Source organism: Stenella coeruleoalba, assembly GCF_951394435.1.
Source record: "Stenella coeruleoalba genome assembly, chromosome: 12".
NCBI classification, from domain to species: domain Eukaryota; kingdom Metazoa; phylum Chordata; class Mammalia; order Artiodactyla; family Delphinidae; genus Stenella; species Stenella coeruleoalba.
Window position 1 is genome coordinate 69792877 of NC_137158.1, and position 24712 is coordinate 69817588.

The window sequence follows — 24712 nt, forward strand, 5'->3', positions numbered from 1 at the left end:
ACAGAACAGACCCAAATATGTGATCATACATTTTTAACAAAGGTCCCACTGCAATTCAATGGAAAAAGCAAAATCTTTTCAATAAATGTGTAGAGTAGCTAGATGACCACCTGGAAAATAAATACTGACCCCTGCCTCACAAAATCAACTGTAGATAAATCAAAGACCCAACTGTGAGGACTAAAACTATAAGGCTTCTGATGGAAAACAATAAGCAAATGTCTTCAGGACCTTGATGGAGGGCAACAACGAAGGTGGAAGAGAATTCTGTGGGCAGGGTACAAAAAAGCACTAACCTTCCACCCTCCACCCACCCCCGCCCCCCCCAAAAAAAACACTGATAGACTGGACTTCATAAAAACAAATCTGTTCATCCAAAGGCATTATTAATAGACTAAGTAGGCAAATTCAGACAGGTAGAAAATACTTGCAAACATGTATCTGATAAAGGTTTCCTATTCAAAATACATAAGGAACTAAAAATCACTAACAAAAAGATAGCCTAATTTAAAAAAGTGGCCAAAAGATTTACACAGGCACTTCATAAGAGAAATCTGAATGGCCATAAAAGATATAAAAGGATGTTCAACATTATTAATATTCATGGAAATGCAATCAACTTACCCAAAGACCATCAATTCAGCTCCTTGGTATATATCCAAGAGATATGAGTATATACATTCACCAATGGCAGTTTCAAGAACATACATAGCAATTTTATTTATAATGGCCAAAACCTGAAAACAACTCCCATGCTTATCAACAAGAAAAAAGGATAAATTGTGGTATATCCTTATAATGCAATACTATAGAAGATACATCACTAAACTTTTTCTGTAAAGGGTCATATAATATATAGTTCAGGCTTTATGGGCCATATGGTCTCTGTTATAACTACCCAACTCTGCTGAATGGACATGGCTATATACAATAAAATTTCATATATGAAAATATGTTATGGGCTGGAATTGGCCCACAGTTTGTCATCCCTTGCAACTTATACATGCAATGTGCATGAACAAAAGAAAAGAAATATAGAAAGAATAAACTATATGATTCCATTTATATGAAGTTCAAGAACCCGTGAAAATAATCTATGGTGATAGAAGTGAGGAGAATAGTTGACTAGGGGAGAGGAATGGCTCTATGGATAGAGACAGGAGGGAACTTTTGCAGGGATGAAAATGTTCTGTTTCTTTATCTGGGTGGTGATCACACAGGCATATACATATGTAAATTTCATCAAGCCATACATTTTATTCTTATGTCTTCATTGTTTTTAAATTATAGTTCAATGTGAAGAAGAAAACAAAAATTAGACAAAGATCAGAATACAGATCTGAAGAAATTATCTACAATTCAACAAGGTCAAAAATATGTATAATATATAAAAGTGAGATTAAAAGACATGGACGACAGAATGACAAAGTCTAACAGAAGTCTAATCAGAGTTCTTAAAGGAAAGAATGGGAAAAATGGATGACAAGCAACATTGAAAGACATAAAAGATAAAACTTTCGAGAACTGATGAAAAACAAACCTTAGAGACAGGAACACAATAAATCCAGGATAAATGAAATGTCCACATCTAGACACGCTCTGTCATAAAACTGTAGAAAACAAAAGAAAGAGAAGATCTTAAAATCAGGCCAAAAAAAAAAAAAAAAAGACAAATTACCAACCAATAACAGTTATTTGAACTAATTCTAACATTGAAAGTAGAAGTCAATGGAATGTCACCTCCAAAGGGCTGAGAAAGATACTGCCAACCTGGAACTATATGTCTAACAAAATCATCATTCAAGAATGAATGCAAAATAAAGACATTTTCAGATAACATTTGCCATCAACAGTCCCTTAATAAACAAGCTTGTAAAATATATATTTGAGGAAGAAGAAAAGAAAGATCTGAGATGCAAGGAGGAATGACAAAGAATTCATGAAAAGAAAAAACAGTGATGTCAAATTTATAGGAAAAAAAAATCAAAATGGAACTAAACTCTGGAAGACAACAACATTTAAGCTGGGAGATTAACTGGTGTCAAGGCAACTCATGCTTCTTGAATTATTCAAAACAAGAATTTTAAAAAAAACAAGAATTAATAAACTTTATATTAAGTTAGTATATTAAAATTTTGAAAGAAACCACTAAAAGAAGTAAATTTGTAACCTTCATACTAGTCAAGAGGAAGGAAAATGGAATAAGAAAAAAACCAAAAGGTGGCAAAGAAGAGGAAAAAACCAGTAAGACAGGATAAAAACAACCCTAAAAGGTAATGCTAACTTTCATCCTAAATATATCAGTAATTACACTAAACTTAATTGGACTGATAGACCCAGTTAAAGGACAAATTGTCAGAGTGGATTAGAAAAAACTATGAGGTTTTACCTATTTGAAAGAAATATTCTAAGCAAATGCTAACTAAGGGAAAGGTGTGACTAGGAGATTATAAAACAAAATGGATTTTAAGGTTAACAGGCATTTGGGTGAGGAGGCGTCACTATAGAATGACAAAAGGTCCAATGCACAGAGAAGAAAGAGCAATTCCAAACTTGTATGTACTTTCAACTTTTATAAAGCAAAGTTGACAGAACTATAAGAAGAAATTGAGAAAATTCATTATTTTACTGTGATATTTTTATTACACCAATCTCAGTAATTGACAGATCAAAGAAACCAAAAAATTGGTAAGGTTAAAAAAGATTTGAACCTCACAGTATTTATGCTTCATCTAAGACATATACCTACCTTGCCCCAAAAGTCTGTGAATATATATTCTTCTCAATCATTCAAGGAGCAGTTGAAAAGCTAAGCATGAGGCCGTAAAGCAATTCTTAAATTTCAAAGAATCGGTAGCATAGAACCCTCATTTGCTGACTACACTGCAAGTTAAAAAATCAATAACAAAAGGATAACTCATAAAACTTTCCACATTTGGAACTAGAAAATACTTCTAAAAATCTCAGAGGATAAGAAAAAAAATTATAATGAAAAAATTTTTTAACTCTTAGAACTGAAAAATATACTACATATAAAACAAAAGAAAATAAAAACTGGTAGTATTTGCAGAAAGAGACAAATCAATGACCAGAGTACAGAATCCAGAAATGAGCCCAAGCATTTCTGGGAATATGTATATGACAGAGGTGGCACTGCAAATCTCTGGTACTGGGACAATTACCACATGGGAAAAAGCAAACACATTAATCTTGATCTCATTGCATAAATAAAATATGTTCACCTATATATACATATACATGTCAGGCAAATTAAAGAACTAAATGTAAAAAATGCAAACTTTAAAACTTTTAGAAAACGTTTTCAAAATATATTTCCTTAATAGTAAAGAACATCTTAAGACACAAAAGCACAAGAAAATATTGTCTGCAGTTTATATAACCAACAAAGGGTTTGTATCTTGAACAATGTTTTCTGATAGAAATTTCTGCAATGATGCAAATATTGTTATATAATATAGCACAATATAAAATAATACAGCATAATAAAATATAAGAGCCACTAGTCACATGCAGCTACTGAGCACTTGAAATGTGGCCTAGAGTGACTGAGGAACTGAAATTGTTGAAGTAAATATAACAGCATGTTAGGTTAGCATTTTAAACTCCTTGATGAAGGTCAATGAAGGTCTGTTATGTTTTCATATACTTTTCAGTAATTAATTTTTTTTATAAAGAATTTGATTTTAGCTTATATTCTATATGAAACAATTTCAATTTTGTAAAAAATACGTAAAAGTCGTTTTTCAGAAAGCAAGCACAGTAAAATGTTCACAGTATTATCTGTGAGTGATTTTTATTTTCTTCTAAATATTAAAAAAATTATTAAAGATTTAAAAAAAAATTTAATGAACACTGATGCATCCACAACAGAGTTTTGATATTATTTAAATTCCCTAGGTACCTCTTCCTGATCATCACTTTTCTTTTTTTTAAAGAAAAGCTGGACAGCTTCAGGTTTCTTCATTTTGTGACACCCATATTTTAATATACTTCGGGGGAAATTTAATATACAGACATTATATGTAGCATTTAACAGAGAGTTATAAAGCAAACACCCATGTCACCACTGCCCAGGTCAGGAGATAAAGGCATTTTCAGCATCCCAGAACCTTGCAGTGTGTCCCTTCACATTCATATTCCCCCTCTTCATCCCCAGGAGGTGACCACTAACTTGATTTTTATGGTATTAATTTCTTTACAATTTTTCTTTACTATTTTTAATGCCTATACATGCACCCCTAACAACAGCTTTATTTCACCAGGTTCTGAATTTCACATAGATGGTAGTCTTCAGCAACTTGTTTTTTTTTTTTTTTGGCTCAACATTATTGAGACGCATTTGTGTTAAGACACAAAACTACTTCATTCACCACTGAACTGGGTGGGTTCCATTTTATGACTGTAGTATAATTTATCTTCCTCCTTCAGATGGACATGAAGGTCGCTTCCAGCTTTGGGGTTTTACAAATAACACTATAGTAAACCCTCTTGTACACGTCTGCTTTTGTATATGTATGAAAATTTATCTAGGGCAGTGGCTTTCAAACTTTTTTGACCATGACTCATACTGAGGAATGACGTTTTACATCATGACACACATCTGTGTGTGTATAAAACTGAGGGAAAAAAAGAAAAAAGAAAAGTTTCATGAAGCAAATACCCTATGACCTGAGACACATTCTGATATTTTCTATTCTGTTAGTTCGTGTTTTACAAATTCTGATCCTTATCCACTTAACTGATTTCACGACCCACTAAATGGGCTTCAAGCTTTGAAAAACATCATGCTACAGGATAAATACCCAGGAGTGGAACTGCTAGGACGTGCAGCACGGACGTCGGATGTTGTCAACTTTTCTAGATCCTTAACTTTAAGTAAATGTTCTTATCTAATTTACCACTCTATAACTTCAGAGCTAAAAACTGTGAAACATCAGCTCGTTTTATCTTTTCCTTTGGTCGTTAAACAGTATTAATCACTTACCATGTGCTAAGTATCCACTGGGCTCCGAGCGAGACTGATGGGTTAATACACAGTGGGGGGGGGGGGGGGGCGGGGGGGGAGGACATAAGGGACCAGGACCTCAGTGAGGCCCCAGAAAGCTCACAGGAGGGGCCTCCGATCCTGCCTGGGGAGGGAGGGGTTAGAGAAGGATTCCTGGAAGAAGGAGGACCTAAGCTGAGTGTTTCTATTTTTAATTTTTATTGGTTTCCTAAAACATAAAAGTAACACATTTGTTGGGGGAAAAAAAAGTCCAAATTACAGGAGTATGTTTATTAAGAAGTAAAAAAACCCCAGCACTGCCCCTAAAGTTTGATGCTGAGACTAAATAACCAAAGTTGCATTATCAGTTATCCTAGAAAAATTTTAAGAGCCCACATTTTAAAACAGTCTTAAGAGCATACCTGATAGGGTCCCTAATACTAAAGCATAAAGCGAGTCACATTTTCCATAATGAATGTAAACGCAAACATTTCATGTTTAATCACATTATTACTTTTCACAGACTTTTTTCCTGGCCTTTTAGCAAGGTTAGATTGCCAGGTTTCAAAAACCGAGGTCTATTTACCGCATACCAACTATACACGAGCGCTTCAAAAAGTGGCATTAAAAACGACCAGGCGAAAGAATTTGTTGTTCGAGCCGACTTGTCTTGCCCGGTGACAATTCGTCAGAGTTTCACACTTCGTCCCGAGGAGCCCCGGACCCCGTCACGTACACGGCGCGTCGGCACCGGCACACCCTCCCGAGCGCGGCACGGAGCCCAGCGCGGTCCTCGCTCCGCGGCAACGCCGCCACCCCGCCGTCCCCAGGCCGGCCGCGGCCCCACGGCCCCCGAGCGCGGCCGCGAGCCCCCTACACCTACCCTGCGGGGTCCGGAGCCCCCCGGAACTCAGGCGCGGCAGCTCGGGCGCGCCGCCTCCGCGGCCATGACGGCGACCCGGGGAAGCGCCCCGCGCGCCAAGGCCCGCGGTCCGCCGGGCTGGGAGGAGAGCCGCCCCGTCCGTCCGTCCGTCCGTCCGCCAGGAGAGTGAGGCCAGAATCCGCCCCAGACGTGTCTAAATCAAGGCTCGGGGCGGTACCGACGGGCTGAATGACAAATGGCAGATGCCGTGGGCTTTGCCGCCCTCGGCAGCCGCGAGGATGGCTGCGCCGAGGAGGCCGCGCACAGGCGGAGCCCGGGAGCCGGAACGGCGCGTCCGCGAGGAGGGCGCTGGGGCCCCTGGCGGGGGCGTCACGTGGCAGGAGGAGGCCCCGCTGGGGAGCCAGGGGGTCGGCGGCCTGGGCGGAGGAAGAGGACAGGCGCCCAGACGCCTGGCCGATTGAGTCATCCGTGTGGGCTAAGCCAAGGTCGCCCAGGTGCAGAGCTGGCGCAGGTAGACCCGAACCAGCCCGAAGCCCCGTACCGTATCGGGGGCTGTTCACTTAAGTCACCACCAGGATGAACCGCCCAGAGCCAAATCATAAATGAGAAACACGACAGATGCTAGGAGAACACTGCAATAGGCCAAACTTACCTCCTATTCTCCTATTCGTGCCGCGTGGAAATCATGGCAGCCTAAATGTGCCCACTGAATGTGAGCCAGGCACTGTGCTAAGCACTTCACAGGTAAATAAACGTAATCCTCACGACCACCTAGTGAGCAAAACTGCTCCTCCCGGTCTTATAGCTGCAGAGACTAAGGCGCAGAAAGATTAGACGGAAATTATTTTATAGCTGTGGAATCATTCTGCGTATGCTTTAAGTAATTTTAAAATGTTCTTTGGATTTAAGAAAAAGAAACAAGCAAATCTCCAGCGGTTGCTTTCTTCCCTACAAGATACACGTCCCTAAAAGAGGCCTGTAAACACTAAGTAAAAAGACTTAAATGTTTCTAGGCCTTAATGTAACATGGAGTTCACTACAGGTTTCAGACAGTCCCATAGCTCTGAAATATGATGTAAGAACATCTCACACTTCTATCAATCTTCACCGCTATCTCCGGATTTCCATCGCTTGTATTACTTCTGGCTTACCAGCGCTTAGTACATTTACAACTGCTCCACCACCTTATTCTCCCAGATGGTCAGTCTTAATTCTATACTTAAATGAATTCAGTGTTCATCATAACATATCCGTTCCTGAATTATTTTTATTCATTGCTCGATGGACTGCTCTTTTGCAAGTTGTTTTCTTAAGGAGCGCTTATAATGTTTTATCTGCTTTTTATCTCTACACATTAAAAAAACAACAACCAAAAAAACGGAGCAAGGCAAATATTTTGGATTCACACCTTCCTTCAACACCTAACAGAAAAAGAAGGTAGCTGCTTCACTGATTTTTGACATCACAGATTTCTGTGGAGAGAACTGAATCCTATGTGATTTTCCCTGGGAGGTGATTTGATTTTTCTGCTTGGATGCCTGAAGAATTCTTTATCATTAAAGTACCCTGTATATCCTTAACTGGGCTATGTCTCAGTGTCAATTATTCTGTATCAGTTTTTTTCCCCCGAGTATACAGTATGATATTTTAACTTACAGATTCCATTCTTCTTAGTATAGTATCCCATTCATATTATATATCTGAATAAATTTATCTTTCATTGGTTGGCTTTTCTACTTCACAGTCACCAGTTGTTCTTATACTTGATTTTTATTTTCCGTATCCATCTTCTTTTGATTTGCATTCACTGTGATTCTCTAAAAAATTCTGTTCATTGGTTTTTCTAGCTTATTGGATTAAAATTATGTTCTTTTGAAAATCGATTTTCTCAGCTATGCAATTTCCTTTTTCATCACATTCTCATATTGTCCTTGAACTACTTTGTGAAATCATACTATTTTTTCTGTTGAGTCAAACACATAAAAGGAATATAAATTTCTGTTCCTTTGTTGGGTTTTCTTCCAGACTTGGTTCTTCATCTGTCTTCTGCATGCTATTTTCCTTGCTTCTCACCCCCATCTCCCATGTTATAACATGTTTATACAACAGCTGTGACATATCTTTTATCTTGCTTATCCTTAAACGTTAACAACAGACCTTGTTTTTGCACTAACATACTGAGAGTGCATTCCCGGTGCACTTTCCTCTTCACCTGAGATGTGTTTGTCTTCCCTCTCCAGAGCTTCAGTTTTAGGGCTGAGTGTTGTTTCTATCTACCTTTTCTGTGACCTGAGGGTTTTAGGTAGATGGGGGATTGCAGAACTCTGATTGAAGCTGAATACAGAGCTTGCTGGGGAAAATCAGCCATCACTTCTGAGGTTCCTTTAAGTCCTCACCAGTCCACCTTCAAGCCAGCCAAGGGTATATTCCATGCCTATAAGCGTCAGTTCATTTGCCCAGTTCAGCACAGTACCCCAGAAGGTGGCAAACTGTCCTGCTTTGGTCAGGATCCAACAGTGGTATGTAAAGGTTCCCTGATGTTTCACAAGGATGTCACTGACTTCTTTCCCAGTTGGAGGACATCTGTGAAAATTCTCAGGATTTGGTCTGATCATCTTTTTCCTCAGTATGTCTTGCAGCGGGGTGGAGGAATATAGACACCACACACCTGCAGACTCTTTGGCACCTTTGCTTTGCCATCACTTCTCACATTTTACATCATAAGGTTGTACTTCTTTGGTTGCGGTAGGTGAGGATTTTGTTTGTTAGTTTTTTGCTGTTTTCTCTGTGTGGTTTAGGGGTTTGATTTTGATTTTTTTTTTTTTAGTGCTTCTTTGTCCCATCTTTATCCACAAGTCATCAGTCAGACTGTCTCTCCTGTTGGTAATGAATTATATGAAAATCCTTTTTTACCTTTAGGTTATTTCCACAAAGTTCTCTTGGAACATGAATATTTTGATCTGGCAACTGTGACACCCTCCTTTTCTCCAGGCCTTCCCTCAGTGACACATGCCTTGGCATTACAATGTGCCCCAACAAAGGTTCTAGAGCAAAGGTTGTAAACTCAAAGCTCTATGGAGTTTAAAACAAAAAAGAGCAGGATTATAGTAAAGTGAAAAGATCATTCTTTGTGTAAGGGGCAGATTCTATACAGCTCAGGCCAGCATTGCCAAGTGTATATAATTTTCAGGAAAAGCATGGTATATAGTGTTTCAATATAAAATTCCTTAATTTTGGAAGCACTATGGAAGCCAACTGAAGTATCTCTCAAGGCCAAATTGGACCAGTGAGTTACCAGCGTGGTCCCTATTATAGAGAACCATTCAGAATAAATTTTACGATCATGGTTTTTCTCTTCCAAGTATTCTGAGATACAGTTTTGTTCTCCCGACTCTTCAATGACTTCCTAAAATGTCTTTAGCAAATATAAAGCAAGAAGATCCATGCTGACATATTTACCATTTGAAACAATGTGTTAGGACCCAACACTTTCACAAATAGGTGTCACTGGAGTAACAGCTATGATCATACTAAAATTAATACAATGAAAGTAGAGAGTCTATATAGATTATGACCATGTTAACAAAATAGCAGGAAAAAAGATTTTTCAGTTGATGCAGAAAAGGCATTTGACAAAATCCAACACCCATTCTTGGAAAAAAAAAAAAAAAACCCTAGGAAAAGAATGGAACTTCCTCAACCTGATACTGGATGTATTTGTTTCCTATGGTTGCTACAATTAACTACCATAAATTTGTGGCTAAAACGAGAAATGTATTCTCTCACAGTCCTGGAGGCCAGAAGTCCGAAATCAAGGTGTCAGCGAGGCTTCACTCCCTCTAGTGGCTCTAGAGGTGAATCCTTCCTCGCCTCTTCCAGCTTTCGGTGGCTGTTGGCATTCTTTGGCTTCCTTGGCTTCCTTGGCTTCTGGCCACATCACTCCAATCTCTGCCTCTATTTTCACATTGCCTTCTTCTATTTTCACATCGCCTTCTCCTCTATGAGTGTCGTGTGTTTTCTCCCATGTGCGTCTATCTTATAAGGATACTTGTCATTGGATTTAGGATGCACCTGAATAACTCAGGATGATCTCTCTTCATCTCAAGATCTTTAACTTAATTACATATGCAAAGACCCCTTTTTTCCAAATAAGGTAACATTCACAGTTTCAGGGATTAGTATGTGGATATATCTCTTGGGGATCCATCTTTCAACCCTCTTATAATAGGCAAATTCACAGTCAGCTTTGTTGTGGAAATTGACAAGCTGACTTTAAACTTTACATGGAGGTGAAAAGAACGTAGAAGAGTGAAAATGAAAAAGAGAAACAAAGTTGGAAGACTTACACTAACTGATTTTAAGGCCTACTACAAAGCTACAATAATCAAGTCTGGATCATACTGGCTTAAGGATAAATGGAAACATATATTAAGTCCAGAAATAGACCCACAAATATGATCTATTGATTTGGGGCAAAGAAACAACATAATTCCATGGGAAAAAGATAAATCGTATGGGAACTGGTTATCTGTATGGAGAAAAAAAAACAACTTACACTTAACATCATACACAAAAATTAGATCACAGACCTAAAAAAAATAAGCAGGAGCTTCTGTTACTGCCCTGTCCAATATGGTAGCCACTAGCCATATTATTGAGCACTTGAAATGTGGCTGGTCCAAACTGAAATGTGCTGTAAGGATAAACTATACTCCAGCTTTCAAAGACTTAGGATAAAAAAGAATGTAAACTATTTCATTAATAATTTTTATACTGATTACATGTTGAAATGAAAGTATTTTGGACGTACTGGTTTCAATAGAATATATGATTTAAATTAACTCCAATTGTTTTTTAGTTTTCTAATGTGGCTACTAGAAAAAGTTACATGTGTGGCTCACATAATTTCTGTTTGACAGCACCATTCCAGAAGAAAACATAGGAACAGGCAAAGATTGTTTGGTTAGGATGCAAAAAGCAATGACCACAAAAGAATAAATTGGTAATTGGATTTTACCAAAAATAAAACCTTCTGTTCTTCAAAAGAAAGCATTAAGGAATTGAAAAGTCAAGCCACATACTGGGAGAAAAATATTCACAATGGATATCTCTAACATAGAACTTGTGGGACTTCCCTGGTGGTCCAGTGGTTGAGACTTCACTTTCCAATGCAGGGGGTGTGGGTTTGATCCCTGGTCGGGGAGCTAAGACCCCACATGCCTCATGGCCAAAAAACCAAAACATAAAACATAAGCAATATTGTAACAAATTCAATAAAGACTTTCAAAATGGTCCACATCAAAAAAAAAACTTTTAAAAAAAAGTATTAACATAGAACTTGTTAGAGTATTTGAAGAACTCATACAACTCAATGATAACGCAATGAAAATGTGTAAAGACTGGAAAAGACACTTCACCAAAGAAGACATATCTACGGCCGATAAGCACATAAATGACTCTCAACATCATTTCCTCAATGACTAACAGAAATTAAAATTATAGTGAAATACCATCCATACCAACTGGAATGACTAAAGCTTAAAAGACTGACAATTCCAAGTGTTGCCAACAAGGGAGAAAACGAGAACTCTCAGACGCTGTTGGTGGGAACATAACACAGTACAACCACTCCAGAAGACTGATTGAAAGCTTCATATAACGTTAAACATACACTTACTGCATGACCCTGCAATTCTACTCCTAGGTATTCATCCAAGAGAATAACACGTCTACACAAAGACTTATACATGGACTCCTCTGGAGGGGCAGTGGTTGAGAACCCACCTGCCAATGCAGAGGACACGGGTTCGAGCCCTGGTCCGGGAAGATCCCACATGCCGCAGAGCAACGAAGCCCTTGCGCCACAACTACGGAGCCCACGTTCTAGAGACTGCGAGCCACAACTACTGAGCCCATGTGCCACAACTACTGAAACCCGCACGCCTAGAGCCCGTGCTCCACACCAAGAGAAGCCACCGCAATGAGAAGCCCGTGCACTGCAATGAAGAGAAGCCCCCAGCTCGCGGCAACCAGAGAAAGCCCACGCGCAGCAACAAAGACCCAACACAGCCAAAAATAAATAAATAAAATAAATGTATGAAAAAAAAAGACTTATACACAAATATTCCTATTAGCCCCAAACTGAAAACAACCCCAAGGGCAGTGATGAAATGAGCAAACTGATGATCATCTCATAGATAAATCTAACAAACATGCTGAGTAAAAAAAGCTACACATAAAAGAAGACATATGTACTATGTGATTCCATATATGAAATTTGGGGGGGGAATCTAATCTACAGAGTGACAAAAAGCAGATCAATGGTTTCCCAGGGTGGGTGGAGGGGAGCATGAGGGAACCTTGCAGGGTAACAGAAATGTTCTATATCTTGATCAGTGAGATGATTACATGGAGATACACATATATATATATGTCATACCTCCCTGAATGATACACTTAAAATAGGTGCCTCTTGTTATTTATGGACATTAAACGTCAATGAAGTTTATTAAAAATTTTCTATTCTTCCTTGCATGGAATGGGGAGAAAGAAATTACGGGAGACTGTTTTTCTCTTCATCCACAGCAGTTTGAATTAGAAACACCTTCTGCTTTTGTTGACTTTTTCATTAGTACTGCCTTGTACTTTATCAATTCATTTTCTCACCTGGAGGATTTAGGCGGCAGAGATGAAACACAAATCCTCTGACTCCTAATCCAGTGTTCTTTCATTACACAGTGTGCATTATGTTTAACAGATTTAAACCATAACAACTTTATCTTCTAGTAAACTCAGCTCAATAAATATTCAATAGGTGCCTCTAGATTTAATTTTCTCCAACCAAAACATAACACTTTCAAATACATATAAACGTACAGTTCTTCTAAGGCCCATGGCTTCTGGCCAAACTACCTCTCACTGGCCATAGGCTAGCTTCTCAACCTTCAAGTCACTTCTCCTTTTTGAGAGACTGTAACTCTTGGCTCACGGGATTTCTTCCCCATTCCCTGCTCTTGTCGCTGTTTGCAATGACTTCTTCGGCCAGGCATCACTTCCTCAAACAGCCCTCCATGAGAACATCTTTTTATATTTCCCAAAGCAACACTGACTAACGTCCATTTCTTTCTTCAACCGACTGATATTTGGTGAACGCAGTAAGCTCACCAGGTAACGTTTGATCTATGTCAACATTTTTTACACTATGCGGCAAAGATTTTCTGTTACATGCATGTTGGAAAGTGCAACAAAATAATCATGTTGCTTAGCCATATATCAAAGACCGGGATGGTACATGAGATGGAAGAACACAGCCACTTGTGGCTCTCAAAGAAGTTAGTAAGGCTGGCCCACTGATTTAAGCAGCTATGTGTTTTCTGTTTCTATAGTAAAATGTACTGATGTGATTCAAATTATACAAAGTGTGGATATGAATTTTAAAGTTTTAAGCAGGAAAATTCAGTGTCTAGCTTGAAATGAAAATACCACATTAAAAGTGAAGAAAACAACCCCAAACTTTCACCTTTTATTAATAAGCAACCAGGACCAGTCAGAAGTGATTTAAAATAGAATCAATGGCATCAATTTTCATTCCTGTTTCATGTGGCATGAAAAAAACTAAGCTGACAATGATTGACCAAAGGCTGGCCTTTGGAGCAAAGAAATAAAAGCAGTACACAAATGCCAAATATTGATAGTTATTCTAGTTTTCTCTATACTATAATTAAAATTTCATCATAAAATTCAACTGCAATAAGCAAGATGATACAAGAAATAGGGAAGGTGGTAGAAGCTTTTCGTAACTTAGGAGTACTAGCCACTCATTTTAAAGTAAAAGGATATGGGAGGCTGACTGTATCTATTTATCTTATCTCTCTTCCAGACCTCCGCCAAAACAAGGACATCAGAGGAGAGACATGAGCTGTCTTGGAGAGAGTTCAATGAATTTTGAAAGACGAAAAGCAAATGCAAGAGCAGTAACTGACTTAGGAATGGAGAAGAGGCCTCCCCCCGCCTCGCCAGGGGCTGGACACTCAGCAGTGCCAGAGAGTAAGAAGTCGAGGTATGAGGCTGTCAGAAAAGCATTGGTTGCAAGTTTTTACTTTGCATACAGAACAACTGGGTGACCGGGTCCCTCCTGTAGTCAGGTAAACATGCCACCCCGACCCCCAGAGGAAACCAGAGAGTTCTTATCTGGATAAACTGAACTGAGAAAGATGCCGACTCCGAGAGCCATAAAGGAAGAGGATTAAAAGAGGAGAATTACTGAACATCTAAAGACTGAACGGGGGCACCATATATTATTTTGCTTTCAATCTATCATACACTTTTCATTAAAACTTTTTAAAAAACACTTAAAAATTAAAACAACAATGAACTGCCTTGCACTAATTACATAACTGCTTCATCCTATTCTTTACTGTTCATCTTATTTAAAATTTTCCTTTCCTTTTCGGAGTTAGCAGGCTGATAGCTAAAACTCTTAGTCCATGAACTTCACCAATAATTACACGTGATTATCAGAAGATATATTTTCCTCCTCCTCCCAAAATGTCCCCAGTGACTCTTAAGCTTTTGCTTTAACACATAAACTCCTACACCTTTACCCTAGAGGGTAAAAATGGAAGAATAGGATATTTACACAGTCTACATAGTTCCCAAGCATCTATCTCCCCACAAATTACTTCTTAATTTCAAGGGTGAAAACAGTAACTTTACAGTAAAGAAACCTACCAGATACCACCTCAGCCAAGTTATCAAACTTAGTATCGCCAATGATGGAACAAATTGAGTGCGCCTCGATGCAATACACTGATAAGAATACGACATAACGTCTGTAGTAGTCCTGCTAAAAACCCAAAATCCAAGTTTTACAATGAGGAAACAGACAAACCGAAATTGATGGATCGTCACAAAAAATGACTAGACTGTATGCTTCAAAAACATCAGTGTTATGAAAGACAAAGTAAGGCTTAAAAACTCTTCTAGATTAAATGAGACGAAAAACACTACACTGAAATGCAATGCTTGATTCTAAACATCATGGATTGTTTTTCGAGCTATAAAGGCATCTGGAGAACCTTGAATATGGACTCTCCATGTAATAATTGTATCGTGACCATGTTAAATTTCTTGAGTATTATCATTGTGATGTGGTTATGAAGAATGTCATTGTTCCTAGGAGATAAATGCTGGGGTATTGAAGATTAAACAATCATAAAGTCTGACTTACTCTCAAACAGTTCAACAACATAATTATTATATATGAAAGTGTTATAAGGCAAACGTGGCAAAATGTTAACAATTGGTGAATCCATGCCAAGGGTACAGGGGAGCTCATTCTTTCCATTTTTTTAATCTTGAAAAGCTTCAAAACCACAAAAAATTATTAAAAACACAAGGTCAGATTTAACCATCTGATTATGATGCTCCCATATTCTGTTGAGAAACACTGGGAAAACTCCCACAAATGAAGACATTCATGAAGACGGATATTGCCTGATATCGCCAGGTCAGCTCAATCCCATTTGATGGGTAGCTTTTCTAAACTTTCATCCCTCTCTTCAAACTATCTCCAACACCCTCACCACCTTCCTACTTCCTGGAAAGCTGAGGTTATTGAGAACAAACTCTCACCACCTTCCTACTACCTATGAGCTTGTCTATATCACCCATCCTGCCCCTTCTTTTGTCCAGAGCTCCTTCCTCCGTGTGTCCTGTAAATTCTCATGCCCTCCCAACTCTTCAAAAGCCTTATTCCATCAGTCAGCAACCCTGTATCTCCTCAAACTCCCATCTTTAACTCTCCATTGGCTCTTTCTCCTCTATAAACAAACATATTAAAGTTTCTCCCAAATTAAAAAAAAAAAATTAAAAACCAAATCCCAGATCACCTCCAGCTACATTTTATAATCCTGCTTCCCCTCCAAGCTTCTTGAGAGTAACCTCCACTTGGGCTTTCTAATTTTTCAGCATCCTTCATGCCTCAGTCTTGAACCCCCAGCTGTCAGCTATCCTGTCTCCATCACTACTCCATGGATGCCCTTCTGTACTCGGTAAGCCAATGGAAAGTCTTTTGTCTGGGGTCTCTCTGCAGCCTCTGGTGCTATTCCCCACTCCTTCCTGCTTGGAATAACCCTCTCTCAGTGTCAATGGTACCCTTCTCTCTGGGTTTTTCTCTTACTTCTCTGACCATTATTTCTGAGCCTCTTGGGAAGGGTAAGAGTTTCTACAAGGACGATTTTGCCAGGGAATTTCAACAATAGTCTCTTTCATAGGCTCCTGAAATGTCTTTGGTCCTCTGATATTCTCACTCAAAATACAACACCTAGGTGACCTCATCTAAACCAGTAGTAGTAGCAGCAGCAGCAACAAATTTATGCCAGGCACTGCACCAAGAACCCTTGAAGTTATATTAGTTTCTTTGACACAGCAATCCAAGTAGGTACTATTATTATCTACATGGTACACATGAGGAAACAAAGTTTAGGGAGGTTAAGGAACTTGCCAAAAATCTCTCAGCTAATAAGTAATGAAGTTCTAAACTCTCTCTTTCTGATTCCAGAATCTGTGCTATGCTACTCCCACAAAATCATTAAGATAAGACAACATGGGCATAATGGCAGAAGCCAGAAACAGAAACTAAATGGGTAATAGGACTTTCTGACTATGAGGTTTGAGTTTATAATGCATTGCACTAAAATTGAAGTTGAAAAGGGTCTCCACGTCCCGCATTTATTTGATAACACCACGGGATGGTGTAAGAGCCTCCACAAGTTCAATTTTGTCAGGAAATTTTAGCAATTATTTTTGTACTTTTTGTGTTACTGTTCTAAGGTTTAATTAATATCTAAAATTATTCCATCTGTAGATAACCTTCAAGGTACTCTACCCTTACTCTCTGTGAGTCTAATAACTTGTAGTTTTCCTGTTCTGCCCTTCAGGGGACAGTTTTGCAGGGAAAAAAACTCCGAGTTTTACAGAAATGGAATCTGCTTTTTAATGATGGAGTAACTACATAGAGGAAGAATAGAGAGAAATTCTAAACTGCCAAATTGTTTTCTCACCTACCTACAAGGGTACAAAGTTTATAATACATGGTAAACATGGAGTTCATTTCTATGAGCAGTACCTCTGAGACATGATCCAGTAGATTTCTGTCCTACTGTCATTTTAAAGATACTGACAGATTTATTTCACTCTGGCATGCCATCATAACAGTTGAGTTTTAGGCAGTGGGAGTAATAAAATTCCACAAAGAAATAAAAGGCTCTCGATGTCGGGATCATGCAGTTCTTTTCCTTTGTGAAAGCAATTAGAAAGGTAAGGAGATTTAACTGTATACTGGTAGCATTCCAGGAGGGTTTCAAAAGGTCAAGTGGTCACGGAATCATAGAACTGAAAATTGAAAGATACCCGCTCTCTGGAAGGTAAATTAATATTCCTCATTTTACAGATGAGGCCATCAAGACCCAGAGAGGCTAACTAGTAAGAAATGGAAAGGGAGTGGAGAAGGTAGCTGAAGAGGTGATCCAAGTCTCCTATTTCAATCAGGTCTGGGACTTTGAACTAGAAGTTCAGAATCACCCAAAAAACTTTTTTAAAACCCACATGCCCATGACCAGACACAGACTGGGAGAAAATATTTGCAAATCACGTATCTGATAAAGGACTTATAAGCACATATACAAAGGGTACTTAAAACTAAACAATAAGAGCACGAGTCAATTAAAAAGATGGGCAAAAGATCTGAATAGACCCTTCACTGAAGGAGATATACAGGTGACATAAAAGCATATGAAAAGATGCTCAACATCATTTGTCATTAGGGAAATGCAAATTAAGACAAGACACAACTACACATTTATTAGAACAGCTAAAATCAAAAAATCCAACAATACCAAATTCTGCCAAGTATGCAGAGCAACAACCCACCATGCTGGTGGGAATGCAAGATGGTAGAGCCACTCTGGAAGACAGCTTGACAGTTTATTACAAAGCTAAACATAAACATACCACACCATCCAGCCACCACCCTCCTTGGTATTTACTCAACTGATTGGAAAACTTAGATCTGCCCAAAAAACATGTACATGAAAGTTTACAGCAACTTCATTCATAATCACCAAAAACTGGTAGCAAGCAAGATATCCTTCAGCAGATGAATGGATCAACAAACTATGACACATCCATACGACAGAATATTATTCAGCAATCAAAAGGAATGAGCTACTAATTCATGCAATGACATGGAAGAATCTTAAATCGTATTGCTAAGTAAAAGGATCCAGTTTCAAAAGACTACGTACTGTACGTTTCCATTCATGTAACATTTTAGAAAAGGGAACACTGTAAAGATGAAAACCAGATTGAACTCACCAGGAGGTTGGGTAGGGAAGAGTACTGACTAGGTGAAGCACAGGAGATGTTTTAGGACAGTGAAGCTATTCTGTATGGTAATGTAGTAATGGACACATAACACCATGCATTTGACAAAACCCACAGAATTATACAGCATAAAAAGTAAACCTTAATGTATGCAAACTTAAGAAAAATCAACCAGGAGGTCAAGGGATCCCAGAATGAAATGCAGATTGTGATCAAAGAATCCACTGCTAATGTATGGCATAAATTCACTGAAGTGGGTTGAAGAAAAAGGGTGACGACCTACGTAACTTTGGAAAGGACTAAAGACAAGAGGAACTGTACATAAGGGCTGCACTCTAGCTGGTAAAGTTGTTTCCCATGGGGGTACAAATTAACAGTTCTGAAACCACATACTGGAATGAAAAATTAGTAAATAGATGGCGGATGCTGAGAGCCAAGTTTCTCTCACTGTTGGAGAGGAAGGTTACAGATGATAAAGAGCGGAAGGCTAGAATAAGCCATGTCATACTGGATTAGAGTCAGAGATATCATTATGAGCTCATGTTTAGCTAACGAAGATACAGATGGATATAGAAATAGTTAGAGATATGTGTAATACACAGGTTCATATTTCCTATCTCTGTCTGAGAAGACCCAGATGCAATGACATACCATAGCAAAGAGCACACCCAGTGCTCAGATCTTTCTTTCTAATAACATCCTCCGATAAAAGAAATTGGCCCCCTTGGAGAAACTGCTGATTCTACGGCTGGGACACGGAGTACACAAGATAAACCTAGAGCATCTTGTAAAGCCAGTAAGCAGGGAAGTGCTCAAAAACAAAATGATGATGGCAGTATCTCAAAGGGACACAGGAACCAACCTGAAAGAGTTCCCAATGACCAAAACTGGAACTATCTGAGCAACAAAATAATTCATGCAGAGTTGAATTACAAGCCAAAGTATAAAATAAAACATCCATTTATATCAGTATGAGCCCACACTGATATAAATGAATAAATAAATAAATAAATAAATAAATAAGGGAGGGAGAATAGACAAATCCTGTGTAGGAGAATTCCTAATAATTTGTGTAGCCATTCTGCCCTCGAGGAGGAGTGTAACCCCCACTGCCTGGGTGAGCTGCACACAGTGAATCCCTTCCAAAACGTACAGTATGGAAAGGGGAAGAAGGGAACACTGCAGTGGAGAAAACTGACAAAAACACCATCCCAGCCAGGTGATCAAGGTCAACATTGACAGTAGTAAGTCATATTCACGGCACGTATCCTCTTCCTTTACCTTTATGGTCTCCTTCCCCAAAACCCCAGTTAACTGTGAAGAAAACAAACGCAGGCAAACCCAAATTGAGGGACTTTGCACAAAATTCCTGACCAGTACTTCTGAAAAGTCATCAAAAGAGGAAAATGTGAGGTATTGTCCCCACCAAGAGGTCCCTAGGGAGATAAGAGGACTGAATGTATGTGCTATCCTGGATGCGATCCTGGGACAGAAACAGGACATTAGGGAAAAACTAATGAAATCTGAATAAAGTATGGAGTTTAGTTAATAATAACATCTCATTATTGGCTCACTTCACAAATCATGACAAATATACCATAGAAATGAAAGACGTTAATAATGGGGGAAACTGCGTGCTGGGTATCTGGGAGCTCTCTTGACTACATTTGCAACTTTTTTTGTAAATCTAAAACTACTCTAAAATAAAAAGTATTAAAAAAAGAAAACACCACTTGCCACCTAAAGAGATTTGAATTCAGTCAGTCTGGGAACACTGCCACGAATAGAAGCCAACAGGAATACTAAGTAATAAAGGACAACAAGTAATGGACAAAATCTGCCTCTAAAGAATTTCTCTAGTTTACTCTAGCTCCTTATTACTCATTCAACTCAATCATTCATATACTGATAAACATTTACAGAAGGCCTACTATGTGCCAGGAGCTCTGTAAAGTATTATCAACCAAAACCTAATAAGCCGTTTTCGAAACAGTGGGTCACAAATTACTAGTGGGTCATGAAATCAATCTAGTGGGTCACAACCAGCATTTTTTCCCTATTGAAATGAAAAGATAAAAAAAAAAAATCACAATTTCCATAATAAGGTTTTGCTTTGAGAAATTATTTTGAGTATGTGTGTGTTTGTCCTGTATTATGATGTAAAATACATTTAATTTAGATTAAAGGCAAAAGAACTTGAAAGCTACTGCAATAAGGTATGTCCCTGGCCTCAAGGTGCTTAAGTTTAGCAGGAGAAGAGAACCAAGTAAATCTTGAAGAAAAAAAAAATTTAACTATAACATAATGAACTATTTTCTATGATTCATACAAAAAAAAATGGTACAACGCTAACTAGTTCACATCTTAGCCCAAGTAGTATCACTGCATACTTATAATTATTTATTTATAATTTATTCTACCTGTGAAAGACTGAATTATGCCCCCCATCCAAATTCATATGTTGAAGCCTTAACCCTAAATATGACTATATTTGGAAATAGTGCCTTTAGAGAGGTAATTATGGTTAAATGAGGTCCTGTGGTGGGACTCAAATCTGATAGATCTGGTATCCTTATAGGAAGAGGAAGAGACACTGGAGATCTCTCTCTCCACACCCACAGAGAAGAGGCCATGTGAAGACAGAGAAGTCAACCGTCTATGAACCAAGAAAAGGGGTCTCACCAGACGTTAACCCTGATGGCACCTTGATTTTGGACGTCTAGCCTCCAGAATTACGAGAAAATAAATCTCTGTTGCTTAAGCCACCCAGTCTGTGGTATTTTCTTAGGGCAGCCCTAGCAGACAAATACACTACTATACCCCCAAAGGAATTTAAGGCAGCTAACTAGCTAAGATAGTCAGCCAGGCTATGAAACTTAGAGACCCGGCACTCATTTGCTGTACAAATTTTCTCGATAAATGTCCCAACAAATTTCTGATAGTATATTTTTACAGAAATCCTTATAGCCATGATTTTCCAATAACATTATCCAAGCCTCTGAATTGTTTACTAAATCTATTTAGCTGTTATTTTGAGTTGGGATATACATTCATTTCTAATCTCTAGATCAATTCCATAAGCACACAACGATGCTTAAGATAACTTAGTATTTAATCCTTTGGATGCCCTGCAAACCATTGTAACTACTGGTAAACAGATGGAAAAAAAGTATCTAAAGACTGAAAAAGTAACTTTCAATTTAGATTTCCAGGTTGGATCAATTCACCTGAGGGTTCTTAAATGCAGAGCATATTAATAAAACTTAGTATTTACATTGTTTTATCTGAAGTACACAGTTTTTAAGAAGTTAAATCTGTAGTAGTCAGAATAAAAAGTGAAATTGCAAGTGAGAGCCTTCTTTTTGTTTCTTTTACAATTCCAAGAAAAGAGGCTAAGGAGGAAGAGAAAACAGGACAAAAGAAGAGTAGGGGAGAAGTAGCTGATGGGCAGAATGAACAGGAGGGTGCCCAAGCCCTCAAATGTGAGGGAATAAAACCAAAACAGCCAAAATAACAGCACTGATCCCCACTCCCACCCACCTCCAGCATTAACTGTACCACACTGAAAAGAATCTATGAAATTTCCACATTCAGATTCTGAGATTGTGCAATGGTTTGATTTACACAAACATAGGCTCTTGCTCCAACAGATGAAAGCTTCTTTAAGTGTTTCTCTTTTGAAATGAGGTTTGATATTTAAAATAATCTCTTTACCGGGAAACACTCTGTTCTGTGGGGAAATCTTAATCATGTTTGCCAAACTTGCTATTATATATCTATCCTAATTATCTCAATTTCTCCAGTCTTGCTAATATGTTTACAGACTCACATATAAGATCCTAAAGAAGGGATTTTGCTAATGCTCCCCAGTTGCCTCAGAGTATCATTCATTTTGATATGAGCATAAACAAATGCCTTGCAGGATTAAGAAAAAAAGATGACTAGGAAATGTAAAGAAATCAAAACACCCAAAATGCATGACTGTCCCTTTGAAGTCTCAGCACCTCAAAGAATTCAACTAATGGCTCATATGGCTCTTTATCGTGTTTACTTATTACAATTTTATGCTATAACCAAAGCAGAGTTCCTTTGTGAAGTTAATTATTTAACTATATACAGTTACTGTATAAGCCATTAACTTTTCAAACATTTATACCTCTTTTGAAAACTCTACCTAAAACTAACTGTCACCCTTGTAGGTGTTCCAGAGTATATTAGTATAAAATAATTATATCTTTTAAATTATATATATTTTAAAGTCAGGCCTCTGTAGTCTCCTGATGCAAATGTTCTATCTTAATTGTGGTGGCAGCTCTAAGGATAAACACATTTGTCAAAATTCAAGCATTGAGATTGGCTGCATTTCATTGTTTGGAAATTATAACTCAACAGAGCCCAGAAGAAACACTCTACCAAGTATTATGTGGGTGTAGAGAGCAAAAAAGGGGAAAAAAGGCTTAATTTTAAAAGACAGACTACTATTAAGAATTTCAAAGAGAATTTTTTAAAAAAATCACTATTACACACTGACTTTAGGGTACCATTGTAATTTGAGCTGCACTTATTCTACAGTGAAATACATAAAGGAGAATGTTCCCTGAGATCCTGGTATCTGACAATAGAAAAAGAAAAGAAGAAAATCTGGATAAACTAGCTCTATTCTGGACAAACAATTATCGGTTTTCTTTGTCCCATTGCTGGGCTGCTGAGGGTGTGGAGAATGTCAAGTAGCTGAAGCAAGTGGATCCTACAAAGCACACAGTATACGATGCACACAGAACTGCAGGGCCATCCATGTGGTATTTTTCCTCACTATAAAAAGACACGCTCTTTGAGAAGCTGACAAAGAACCAGAAGACATTTTAAATAATAATAATAAAATAATCTCACCACCCAATTACAATTATTAATGTGCCTTCCACTTATTCCTTCCCATTTTTTTTATGTCATGGAGATGATCTGGAATAGAAACGGTCTTGATTCTGGTCTCAACCTGAACACAAACGTCCTCCCATGACATTCATTTGTAAACATGTGAGCAACTTCCTCTAAACCTTATTTATACAGGTTGCATAATAATCCATTATATAGCGATATCACAATTAAAGCAATCATTCTCCAGTTATTGAACTTCTATATTGTTATCAACTTTTGAAATTACAAAGAATGCAATAAATGTAAGCTTTCAACATACTTGAAATTACTTCCTGTGGTAAGGAAAGCCTTCCTAAGTGTGACACAAACTCCTAAAGCCATGAAAAAGAAATTGATAAATTCAACCATGTAACAAAATCAAATTTTCTGCATGACAAAACACACTATAAGCAGAGTTAAAAGACAACAAGCTGGAGCGGGGTGTGGGGGGAGGGAGGGTTCTGTGACTCATGACAAAGGGCTGATTTCCTTAATATAGAGAGAGTTTCTACAGATCAGTAAGGAAAAGACCAACAACTCAATAGAAAAATGAGCAAAACATATGAACAGACACAGTTCATTTAGCGAAGAATACAGAGTAGCTCTTAAATCTATTAAAAGATGCTCATCACAAGAGAAATGTAAATTAAAACTATGCTGAGATTTTTCACTTATCAGATTGGTAAAGATTCCAAGATTTTTAACACATACGGTGTTGTCAAGGGTTTGGAGAACGGCACTGTCATTCCTCGTGTATTGCTGGTGAGAGTATAAATTGGTATATCCCAGCAACTGGACAATATCTATCAAAAGTATAAATGTGTGTACCCTTTGATCTCACAATTCCAGTTTTAAGAATATATCCTGCAGCTGGACTAATGTGCTATATGACATACGAACAAGGTTAGGCAATAAAGCAATGTTTACAATAGCAAAAGTCCGATAATACAAGATATAAATTCCCACACATCCATGAATGACCAACATGTGAAAGACAATTCTGATACAACATAGTAAGTGAAGCTGAAGAACCTCATGCTATTACGGGAACACAGGGTTGAGCCACTTAGCTCCATTCAGCAGCAGAATCCAATTTTCTAGAAGAGATTACTCTATAGATTAACGTAGAAAATAAAGACATCAGCTAATACAGTGGGATGAGCATGATAGGTGCTATGGACTGAATGTTTGTGCCCCCACCCCAAATTCACACGTTGAAGTCCTAACCCCCAATATGATGGTATTTGGAGGTGGGGCTTTGGGGACAGAATTAGGTTTAGATGAGGTCATGAAGGTAGACCTCCCAGTGATGGGCTCTTATAAGAGGATGGTGAGACCAGAGCTCGTTCTCTCTGCATGCACACACTAAGGAAAGGCTATGTGAGGATAAAACCAGGAAGAGGGCCCTCACCAATAAGCCAACCATTCTGGCACCCTGATCTTAGACTTCCAGTCTCCAGAACTGTGAGAAACAACTGTTTGTTGTTTAGGCCACCCAGTCTATAGTAATCTGTAAAAGCAGCCCA

The 24712-nt window shown here is 38.2% G+C and overlaps 2 protein-coding genes across 8 annotated transcripts in view; one reads left to right on the forward strand and one right to left on the reverse strand.

Annotated features, from left to right (window-relative positions):
* Nucleotides 1-6420, reverse strand: part of PLAGL1 (PLAG1 like zinc finger 1) — a 66162-nt gene extending 59742 nt beyond the window's left edge. For 5 of the 7 annotated variants that reach the window (XM_079939680.1, XM_079939686.1, XM_079939685.1 and 2 more), the window contains exons 1-2: nt 5889-6420; nt 1541-1610 (exon numbers count right to left, since the gene is read on the reverse strand). The gene's annotated coding sequence lies outside the window, so the exon portion shown is untranslated. Of the gene's footprint in view, nt 1-1540; nt 1611-2749; nt 3236-5888 lie in introns of those variants that run through there. The other 2 variants (XM_079939679.1, XM_079939682.1) reach the window with 2 other exon arrangements.
* A 1774-nt stretch (nt 6421-8194) lies between these two features.
* The window catches only part of LOC307195503 (uncharacterized protein), a gene marked incomplete at its 5' end in the record, with an annotated part of 35406 nt that continues 18888 nt past the window's right edge, over nt 8195-24712 (forward strand). Inside the window, 2 exons of the mRNA XM_079939621.1 lie at nt 8195-8407; nt 23865-23948. Of these exons, the coding sequence (XP_079795747.1) occupies nt 8195-8407; nt 23865-23948 (297 nt within the window). The remainder of the gene's footprint in view (nt 8408-23864; nt 23949-24712) is intronic.